The sequence below is a fragment of the Tenebrio molitor genome, chromosome 1 (genome assembly GCF_963966145.1).
Source record: "Tenebrio molitor chromosome 1, icTenMoli1.1, whole genome shotgun sequence".
NCBI lineage: Eukaryota > Metazoa > Arthropoda > Insecta > Coleoptera > Tenebrionidae > Tenebrio > Tenebrio molitor.
Window position 1 is genome coordinate 41046907 of NC_091046.1, and position 11252 is coordinate 41058158.

General features: G+C 39.3%; 3 protein-coding genes across 3 annotated transcripts; all 3 read right to left on the reverse strand.

The window, feature by feature from the left end:
- Window positions 1–3199: 3199 nt before the first annotated feature.
- LOC138130195 (choline transporter-like protein 1) lies at window positions 3200–9238 on the reverse strand. Its single transcript, XM_069046606.1, has 13 exons — window positions 8916–9238; window positions 6710–6766; window positions 6429–6554; window positions 6230–6381; window positions 6094–6174; window positions 5802–5956; window positions 4831–4939; window positions 4541–4781; window positions 4255–4487; window positions 3949–4205; window positions 3733–3899; window positions 3591–3683; window positions 3200–3533 (listed from the first exon to the last, which is right to left on the reverse strand). The coding sequence occupies exons 2-13, from the start codon at window positions 6752–6754 to the stop codon at window positions 3321–3323; spliced, it is 1872 nt and encodes a 623-aa protein (XP_068902707.1). The 5' UTR covers window positions 6755–6766; window positions 8916–9238; the 3' UTR covers window positions 3200–3320.
- Window positions 9239–9384: 146 nt separating this feature from the next.
- LOC138130208 (uncharacterized) lies at window positions 9385–10067 on the reverse strand. Its single transcript, XM_069046628.1, has 2 exons — window positions 9926–10067; window positions 9385–9878 (listed from the first exon to the last, which is right to left on the reverse strand). Exons 1-2 carry the CDS (start codon window positions 10065–10067, stop codon window positions 9427–9429), a joined length of 594 nt encoding a protein of 197 aa, XP_068902729.1. The 3' UTR covers window positions 9385–9426.
- A 197-nt stretch (window positions 10068–10264) lies between these two features.
- LOC138130203 (uncharacterized) lies at window positions 10265–11218 on the reverse strand. Its single transcript, XM_069046618.1, has 2 exons — window positions 10899–11218; window positions 10265–10824 (listed from the first exon to the last, which is right to left on the reverse strand). Exons 1-2 carry the CDS (start codon window positions 11038–11040, stop codon window positions 10265–10267), a joined length of 702 nt encoding a protein of 233 aa, XP_068902719.1. The 5' UTR covers window positions 11041–11218.
- Window positions 11219–11252: the final 34 nt, after the last annotated feature.

The following is an 11252-nucleotide window of genomic DNA, read 5'->3' on the forward strand; positions in this document are numbered from 1 at the left end:
TATACAGTGTCAGTCATAATTAAACTACATATTTGAATTTAAAATGAAATGTGTTAAGTAACGACAATGTTAAGAAGGCTTAAACAGTAGCCATATTTGTCCTCAGTTAAGTAGGTAAGTACCAAGATTTTAAATCATTAAAATATTAGAAGAGATTTTTGATGAAACCTTTTATCTCCACTTTACACAAAGGGTTAATCGACAAAAGTTTTTCGGGACAAAATATTTCTCCTATCCCCTTTCATCCTGGATCTGCCTGTTTCTTCCTAAATCTCAAATGTTCAAATGTTCTGAATCTGAACCAAAAACATAAATTCAAGCTTCACTCACCGTAACAGATTTTCAAGAACTTATTCGGATCATATTTTTTAATGATCCTAACTAAATTTGCTCGGAGATTATGCTGACCTTTACTGAACCGGTTAATTGTTAAACGCTGCAAAGCAAATTTTACATAAGCTACTGTTAATGATCATTCGTTGCAAAACAAAATGTTTGAACTGAATCTTAAACTCTTAATTCTAAATAGTTCTGGCAAAAAAATAGAAGAAACGGTTTGTTAAAGAAATTTATCTGTCATTAAATTGTCAATATTGTGTAAACTGGAAGTAAATAAGTGTTTCTTACTACATAATAGTAATTAAAACACAAAGTTTATCAGCTAAATTTATTCCAACGTGATAAAGTCGTAGAAACTCATACAGTCCGTCAGTTTTTTGTGCAGTTGTCTGTCTGGAAAACAAATGTTTTCTTCAAGGTGAATTCTTTTTTCATAATGCGCGATTATATCTATAGATATCCTTGTTTCGTTTGAAGTAATGCCGAGTAGAGTTCATGTCATGTTTGCAAACAGACATCAAATGTTGAATTCAATTTTTTACATATTGGTATCGATGAGTTTAATTTATATTAAATTTAAATAAAGAATTTCACCGTATTTGCGGGCATCTATATCGTTTGCAAAACTTTGTTTTTTCTAGTATTTTATTGACAACACGTTTTCTTATCATATTTTGATAAGATAATAAATAGTTAAAAAACGCCTTTCTTAAACTCATTCTGTTTAAATTTGCTTTAGAATAGGCATGCGGAGAAAATCTGAGCGTGTCGCAGCGTATTATTTTCGTGAAACAATACATTATAAAAATTTCATTAAAAAATTAGTGAGTTCAGTACGAGTTTTATGTTGCTATTTCTTTAATTAAACAATCTCAAGTGTAATTAACTCAAAAGCAATTGGCATACTGTTGCTTTCCTAAAATGTTGATAAGTTACACAAAATAAGTACTTGACAATGTAGAATCAAATGATCGATTTCCTTGCATTTCAGACTCTTGGAAATTATTCTTATCGGATTTGAAATTTTCAAGAATCGCTTTAAATAGCCTAATAGCCCTAATAAATTTTTTATTTTGAAAACTGAAGCAGCAATGGAAAAATGCACTTGTTTTTCTTTATTTTTCCGTTTCCCTATTTTATCCAATAAATCAATGATAGTTATTTGTACTTATCACAAGGCTAGAAAATGCTTTTTTGCAAGTGCAAGCACGGTTTATGGAGCAGAGGCGTTAGCCGAGGCCCACAAGTGCGAACACTTGCAAAACATTTTCTAGGCGTGTAATACACAAAAATTTTTCGGGCGACAATTTATTTAAAGCAAAATATAATCATTTTTGTTAAAAAATTACAAGATAGGGAATTTATTTTTCTTCCATTGGCAACATAAAGGATTCAAGAAGCGACTGTCACATATGGTCACGACAAAAATCAACCAATTCCTCAAATATTCAAAAGCGTCGTCGTCGTTGCTGTTATTCCTAACCTTTCGCTTGTTACCCCCCTCGGCCCCTACTGCTATTCACAATGTACAGCTTGCGATAAAGGATACAAATTTGCCCGCCATCAATATTTTACACTTAAAAAATTGTACAAAAATGCCGCATGACACTGACATTTTGTGCTGCCAACCTAAAATCTTTTATTAAAAATTCCTGTGTCGATTTTCTTGCTTAGGCAGGGAAATGCCAGTTTCCAGACGATTTAGACGAATGAAAAATCAGTGTTTCTAAACGGAGGCTGAAAATAGTATATTAAAAAACGAATTTATTATTTCATGAGTCCAAGTTTATGAAACGAGTCGCGAAGCGCAGGTTCTACAAAGGACGAATGGAATGAACGCCTTATTAAACGAGTTTTTTGCTACTATTTTTTTCTATTTTGCACCTTTTGAGCCGTTTTTAAATCAAAAGTAAGAATTTTAAAATTCTGGGAAATTTTATAATGGAAGGCAAACAACAATTGAAACACTTGTCGACTTTGGGATATTCGCGCGTATTGGCTGACCCTGCCAGAATTCTCTAGACACTCTTTTAAGGAAACAAACCAATACAAATGAATAAATTTTTATTCAGTCATAATCTGGAAAACTTAATAAATGTGTTTTAAATGCGTCACTTTAGAATACGAGTAAATGCTATAATTTAGGAAATAAATTAATACATTTATGGCCGGTTTCTGAAACGGCCCAATAACCAACTGGTTAAATCAAGCGTTGCTATGGAAACGTTAGAAAGTAACCAATCATATTGCATGATTTTTGTATTTATCAGACAGTTAACTAACTGGCCGGTTAAATTTGTTTCCCGAAACCGACCCTTAGTCGAGAGAAACGTATGAATATTTGCTATAAATAATATGTATTGTCATTTTAACATAAAGATCCAATAATGACATAAATTGTCTAAGGTCAAACGAGGTCCATCGAATGAATCAGTTACATAATAAAAAAGATCAACTGGATTATTTTACTTAAAATCCGAGTCATGCTGAAATAAAAATGACTCGCTTCCACCTGAAAATTACGTAATTGTTCCTGAAACTGAAATTATTTTTTGCTGTCATTCAATTCAAATTATTTCCACTAACTCAGCATAAAATATGTATGTACGAATATTGATTTCAGCCATACAAATTTCGTGTTGAAATACAGACCTTTTACTTCGCTTTGTGTTTTTTACAATGCGTTTGATATTCGGTTTCAACCTTGTACTTAACATTGATAAATAAATTTTGTTGTTTCGAGGTCACTTTTTATGAAAAGTATTAATATTGAACAGTGATTTGAATTCTTAACATTCTTTTGATTTTTGATGCATCACCAGCACCATCAAAAACTTTATCTTTTAAATAAAATCGACACTACAATCACACTTATTTATTTATAAGATATACAAAAATTGTGCATTTGTCACCAAGATTAAAAAATATCACTCAACGCTGTGCGTTAAAACTACACTTAGGTATATTTAGAACAAGATCTTTTATATCGTGGTCTTGTCGACTGAGTCGCTGACAGTCGGAACTTTCTGTTGCCAAGCTTGGCTCCCTCTCTGTCTGCTCTCGTAAGCCTCCAGCACTTTCTTCGAATTTTCAACAAACTCCATCAGACCTCTGGACATATAGTAAGGCTTAGTGATGCCGTCATTCTGCTCGCAGTCTTCACAGAAGCAGAGAAATATGGTGTCGATGGCCATCTACAATGTTTGAGTTGTCAGTGTAGATTACGAGTACAATCTGTCTCAAGACTTTACCTCGTAGACAGTCATGAAACAGTGGGAGACAAAGTATGCAAACAATCCGGCGAGAGTCAAGGGAACCCACATGTGTTGCAGTCCCTCTTTGTGCTGCAACCAAAAACCGAATTTTTGTGTTGACAGATGTTAGGAAACGAACCTGTAACATTTTCACTCCTATCAAGACCGTCGCCGCAACCACTAGTACTTTGCCTAAGAAAAGAACAAAGTCTCCAACAGAATTGATAGCGGTCACTCGAAGAACATTCGATACAAGAAGCTTAAACGCTTGGCGTCCAGCTTGACAAAAGGAGTATCCGTACATGGCTGAAACCAGGAAAGCTGCGTTCAGATTCCTTTACAAGAAATGTTTTACCAATCTCGATGTAAGCGTTGCGACTCATGTACTTCAGTATCTTCTCGAAGCAGTACAAACAGCACTGACAGCACTTCAAAGCGCAATCTACACACTTCCCTCGATGACTGTGAAGGTACTTTTCGGCACACTTGAGTACAACTCGCGCAAACTGGACCACAGCTATGAGAAAAGAACCCAAAGCGACTGAACCTAGGTGGTACCGGACCAGGTTGTACCCACTTCTCAAGATAGGAGTACCCAGAGCGTTTTTGTTTCTGCAAAATCTCACTCAGTCACACGACTGGTCACTAGAGTATTTGGTACCTGTTGAAGTACCAGTCGGATATGGCACCAGCTAGGACCATGTGTTGGCACCCGATGACGAACTGGCACATCCACAACATGGCCAACAAGTTGTACCATCGGGTGAGCTTCATCCAACCGTCTTTCTGGTACTGGTAGACGTGTGGTTGCTTCGGAGTAAGATGACCTGAGCTCTCGATCCACAAACAGAAGTAAAACCAAAGAGCTATGACCACTCCCAGCGAGAGAAATGTCTTCAAAAGAGTACAGTGGAGTCATGAACATAATGGAACAGTTAGAGTGGTACCAGTAGGGGTTGAAGCAGAAGAAGAGGCATCGCGGTCATGGCTTTTCCGGCTTCTTTGAACAGCTGGACCACCAGTTCTATGCGTTTTCGCATCACGACGATGATTAGAATGACAAGGAGTGTGACTACACTGGCGGCAATGGCGAATGCCAGATAGGTTCCAGTTTTTCTGGCGTCCACGTCCGGAATTAATCTCTCCGGGAGATAATCCGTCACTTGTTTCGACTGGTGCCACATGATCCTGCATTACATCAAACAATTTTTTTGCATCAAGTGTGTTGCAAAATTACCACAAAATCACTGTGCCGATGCAGCAAGCCAAAACGACACCGATCAGTACCACCCACACCACAAATCCCACCAGGAAGCGGAATAAGATCAGGATCAGAAGAGAGAAAGCTGCAAAAGGTAAAAATTACTTAAAATAATAATAATGATTCACAGGGTCAAGAGGGACCCCAGTTAACTGACAAATGAGTGATAATGGTGATAATTATGATCATAACATGATGATAATGATGATCATGATGTGATGATAATGATGATAATAATAATTATTATTATTATACTACAGCGACCCCTTGACTATGAAAGCATAACAATGGTGATAATGATGTTCATGACATGTTGATAATGATAATAATAATAGTAATAACACAGCGGTCCCACTACTATGAAAATATACCAATGGTGATAATGATGATCATGACATGATGATAATGATTAATGATAAAATTTAATTATAATGATAATACAGCGGCCTCACTACAATGAAAGCACGATGATCATTCTATCACTATAGCAAAATTAATGATAATAAAAAATAATGCTTCCAAAGAAATTATCATTACATAATAGCAATATCCGAAATGCTAAGTAAATCCGGCCTCGATGCCGTGCCTCCTGTTTAATAAAACAGTTATCCTACCACCTCAAAACAAATTATCTTTTGCTCGGAGAAGTTAAGCAATGGTGGAAGCGGTTACATTTGGATGGGTGGCCGCCATGAAACTGCCACTTTGTTGTTTTATTACTTGATAGAAATATCAATGATGATAACTGAGGTTTACGTAAATGTGCAATTTAATTCAGTAAAGCTGCGTAATTAAATACGGCCTCGTTGCCGTGCCCCGCTTATGACAAAACTGTTTGGGAAATTGTAAAAACGATAAGTATATCTGTAATTCAAATAATTTTTGTGTTTTTGCTTCTCTGTACTGTTTCCTTCTGTTTTTTTTTTTCTGTTAATGACTTAACTTACCTAAAGAAATGAGACAAAGGTACAGAAACTCCCGCCAGCACAAATGAAAATCTTCTGACACCTCCTGAAAGAAGTTTTTAATTCCAGTTTTGGAAAAGAACTTATTGACTATTGTGCTGTTCTTGATGGGAACACATCTGTGGAAGAATCTCCGACTGAAAAACGCAAACCGGTCGATAACTTTGTCTGGACACGTAGAATTCAATAAGAAAAGCAAATTCATATTTTATATCTTGCGTGCAACGACACTGCAGCAAATTAAATTGTCGATAGGACCAAGTCTACAACTTACTATCCTGGGTAGTCCTTGCAGTCTGCAACGCATCTCCTTTCCACGACAGACGAGTCGTTGGTCTTGAGCATTATGTGGAACCTGTCGAGACATTCCTCCAATTTAGCACCCCACAAGCTAAAACCGAAAGACTCACGGTTCTGTCAAAGTAGAAGACTCCTGACAAATCTCGTCTTTTATCTCCGGATTGATCGCGTTTCGCCTCCCGCACACATTTCCGCAGTTGTCGTAGCCGTTAACGATGCGGAAGATGTCACCGTTGAAGATGCAGTAACCCAGCAGAAAGAGCTGAAATGTATGTTAGTGGAGTCGCGACGACGGTGTCGAGATCTCACCAGGACTGTCAGGAACAGGCTCAGGAAAATGAGGAAGCACACGTCGGTCGTGGACCGCGGCTTGCTCTTGAAATCATCGCTGCTTTCCGATTCAGACCTGTCGTAGACCTTCTTCACCTCGCTGATCTAAAAATCACTTTTCACTAGAAATTTGAATAAACCTGCACGAGCGTCATACAAACTCCCTCACTCGAAACATTTTGCACGGAGGGTGCGACTTTTTACAAAGTCACACCCTCGAGTCACACCCGCAAAAATTTACTCAAAACTAATGGACTCACCTCGCGGGGTCGTATTTTCTCACCGGCGCTGACTTTCGCCCCCATTTCGTCCGCCAGCTGCAAAACGAACAACGCATTTCGACCACAACAATTCGTAAGAGACTCAAATGTTGATGGAGATAGTGGTTTTACATCCTTTTTGTTTTTGACGTGATTAGAAATGTTCTGATTACATGTGCGCTATCCGGGCTCTCCCACGATACGTAACGTTGTTAAATGTTATAATTCATGTTTGACGTGACAATGTTTGTTGGCTTTTCTTTTTTGTTTGACCTAATTGCAACAGTAGGGGCAATCGAAGGTCGTTTAGAGACAATGCATTGTTTCAATCGATGGAAATGCCGTTGCGAAAGGGAAAATCTACGATGTTGACGAAAATGAGGGCATCGAGGGTTGTTTTCGGAAGGAGTGAATAATAGAAAGGACGTTGTTTGTACGATGAACCTCGGTATTTTGATTAGTTTTCCTGTCCCGGTTCGAATTGGTTCGTTGAATAACTAAAGCGAAACGAAATGGAAAGGAAAACAATGAACTTTTGATCAACAAAAGCTTTCATGCTGCTGAAAATTCGACAAACATTGTACATATTCCCACAAACTTCATAATGTAAAAAAAATGTACAGCACAATTTTATCTCCAAAAGAAAATGAATTCAATTTTTTTTTTTTCAGAAATTACATAATACATAATAATTACATAATGGGGATAATAATAACATTAAGGGCCAGTTTACAGAAGCGAAATTAAGTTAATCGTAATCAAATGCGAGATTAACTGAACACGTGATCAGATTGAACCAATGGAAGTTTCGAATTTATGGGTTAATCGCGCATTAAAATTTAATTCGAATTAAATATTTAACTTTCTTTTTATAAACTGGCCCTTAGAGTACGTACAGTCGCGAGCATTAAATCTTGGTCGTCAAGGTCATTTTGAAATTTCCCGCTACTGTCACAAAATTTTGCCTGCTTCATTACGGCCAATGTCAATAAAACGTCAATAAAAAAAAAATTGTCAAAGTTTTATTTTAAACGGAGAGAGACGGATGTGTCAGAAGCTAGGGTGACAACACAGTTGGGATTTCCAAAAAGTTGACAAGATCTTGACAAGACAAATAGAATTTATTAGAGGTTATGCCCGTTTCACATTAGAGCACTTTCGGGTGCCCCAAAGAATGACCTTGACGACCACAATTTATTGCTCGCGAATGTACGGTTGGCTTCAAAAAAAACGGGAACTGCCAGAAAAAGTTCTGTCAGATTTAATTAAATTTTTATAGTTTGAAACGGCCTTTTAGAATTTAGGTTAAAAAAACTGCACTTATGTGTCAGAAATACTACTGTCAAACGGACACAAATTGACAAATTAAATTTCCAATTCACATTAGGTCAAATTTCATTTCCCGTTTTTTTTGAAGCCAACTGTACGTCTCACTTTTTTTATTCCAAAAATCCAAAAAAGATAGATACACATTTAGGTTTTTTTTCTATTTATGGTAACTTACTAACTTTATTAAAAAAAAAAACACTTAATTTAATGCTTTACATGAAAGAAAACAAATGGGAAGACCTGACGATCTTGAAAAAATTGCATAATAGAAATGTGTACCTACCTAATAATAACGGGCGTTCAGAAACTAATCCATTGGGATTGTGTATTTTTTACCGTATGTCTACAACACAGGTGACGTTTGGTTCATATTCCTAAGTTCAATTTTAGGTAATGTAGATTAAGTAACGATAAGGACGTTATAAACCACTGCCAACTCCAAACTAGAACTACATACTTGCTTTTTATTTTATAAACTGAAATTAAAAATGTTTGGAAGATTTTATTAATCATTACAAAATGTTGCCATTTTTATTTAAAAGGTTTTGGTAGATTAGTTTTATTTGTTGTACCAAAGAAACCGAATCCTAGATTTCTTCAGAAGCTAAAAAATTACGTAGTGGCAATAATAACAATAAAAATACAATTCTACACTTCAATAAGCAATTTTTTTCAATATTTTTATTCTACGAATGGAACGAAAAAATATTTAAGATTTGTTTTATTTACAGGAAATGTCATTAATCATTATTTCTTATAAAAAAATATATTTGATGTAACGAGCGTTCAAAAAATGTACGATCAATCATAATTATCAAAATAATTTTGCATTTTTGATTTATTTTTAATTTCAGTTCAATTCAAAAGCAAAACTCACCCAGCTCGCAGATTCCTTTCTCGATCGGTTTGGCCGAACTCATGTAGACAATAACTGCAAGCTCGTATCTTATTCTTTCGTAATTCGCATCACAGAGACGAGGAAATGAGGCGCATCAACCAATTTAAATTGTTCTTTAACCGTCCGTCATCAACTAAAGTTAGAATAAACCGCGCTATTTTCCATTTAAGCCGGGCCGCCAATAAAAATTTCACAACCGTACAAAACATTCCCCCCGCAATGTAACCACGCGCGCCATGCCGTGTAAACAAGTTGGGGTTGTAACCAAGACAACACCTTGACCCTAGCCCACATCCATCAGGTGTGTCCCCTTTTCCGCCTTATCAGTGCTCCATCTAGTTTTACAGTCATAGCACTGCATGTCAGGATTGTCTAATCAATTGAATTGATTTTTCGTGGCACAAAAACGTCCACGCATCAAAGGATGACCTCAATCACGCCCAAAAAATACCAACACTCTCTTTATTTTATCCAAACAGATACAACAACGTTAAGTCTTCTCCCGCCGCTGTAAATATTTTATTTCGGCGGCGCTGACGCAACTGAACACATCTGCTTTGATCCGGGCTTGGACGAGAGGAGGCAGCGTCTTGACGGTCTCCGCCATGCTCAAGAAAAAATGCGTGACGGCGTCCCCGTCCTCGTCGCTCGCTTGTCTCGTTGTCATCTTCAGCACCTCCGCTATCGTCAAAGAGTCGCAGGAGCTCGTCCTGTCGTCCTCTTGCTCTTCGCGCTCCGCTTTCACCTCGTCGTCCTCGGGCGCGTCCTTCCTCACCTCGAACACCCTCCGCGCCCCTCTCTTCTGTATGTAGTCCTTGAGGAAGCTCATGCTGTCCTCGAACCTCCACTTCTTGCGGCTGTTGGCCAGCTCGCCTTGATTGTTCCGGAGAGCTTTGCGGTAGCCCGACCGCAAGATCGTCCACTTGGCTCGGCAAAGCTCCGCTGAAAATCACCGAATGGAGAGTGAACACCACGAGAGTCCTACTCACGAGATAGGCTCAGTTCTTGTCCGATGACACTCCAGATTCGGTCTCTCTTGTGCTGATCCGCGTACTCCACATTGTTGGAGTTGTAGAGTTGCGGGTAGCAACTCACCAGATTGATCAGTTTTTCGATTTGCGAGGCGTTCATGTCAAGGTTTGGACGAAGCTTTGACAGTTGACAACATGGCCACCCATGCGCACTGGATGGTCTGCGATAGATAAAGATAGATTCTGGTCGGAAGGTTATTTTAAGCTCGTCCCGGAAGCTTTCGGGAGTGGACAGGGGCGTGCCACAATCACAAGTCCAATTAAATTAAAACAAACAACTGTACAAGTGAGTCCCGATTAGGACTTCATCGCTTCGCTTTCCTCCTTGGACCTGTTCTTCTCTTGCAAAAACTTGACTTCTGCAGAATTGACAGCTCTGAAAACTTCCGCTTTGACGTGTGCTTGTACCAGCGGCGGCAGAGTCTTCACGGTGTCGGCCAGAGACAAGAAGAACTGCTTCAAGCCGTCTTCGACTCCGCTGTCATTTTTCTGGTCGAAACTGTGCCCGTGATTGGCGAGCTTCATTACTTCCGCCGCCCCCACCGAGCCGCACGAGCTGGTCCACTCGTCGTCCTGCACGTTGTCGCTCAACGTCTCGTACACCACTTCGGCGGGTTCCTCCTTGATGATGGTGAACTCTTCATCGTTGTCCGAGCCAGCGTTTTCGGCGTGTTCCGGGTTGCCCTTCTCGCGGCGGGTCGTGTGCCGCCGCCTCTCCATCACGCAGTCCTTCAGGAAGCTCAGGTCGTCCTCGAAGCGCCACTTCCTGTGGCTGTACGTGCAGCCGGACTCGCGGTTCCGCAAGGCCCTCCGGTAGCCCCCGCGCAGAATATTCCATTTGGCTTTGCACACGTCGGCTGAAACAAGATGGCGTCAGAAGCGGCTCGAAATGGCGGCTTGAATTCGTAGCCCCGGCCGATAAGCTATCTACCTTTCACGCCCATTTCGCCGGCAATTTGCTGCCAAATGGCGTCCCTTTTGTGCAAATCCCCGTAGTCCCTGTGTTTGGCGTCGTACAGGAGGGGGTAATTGCTCACTAAACTGATCAATTTTTCGGTGTTTAGCCGATTCATGCTAACAATAAAGGTAAACAAACTGGTTTGCGATTGACAGCGGACTACTCGATTGAACTGCTTCAAAGCGACCGAGATCGAACGAACGATCACGACCTCGGCTGAATATGCACGAAGTTTGTTGCCCCATCCGCCGATCGAACGCTTCGTGGTGGGGGAACGCGAGACCCAGGGCCGGATCCAGCCCAGCTGCCCCAAATATCCGACCCAAC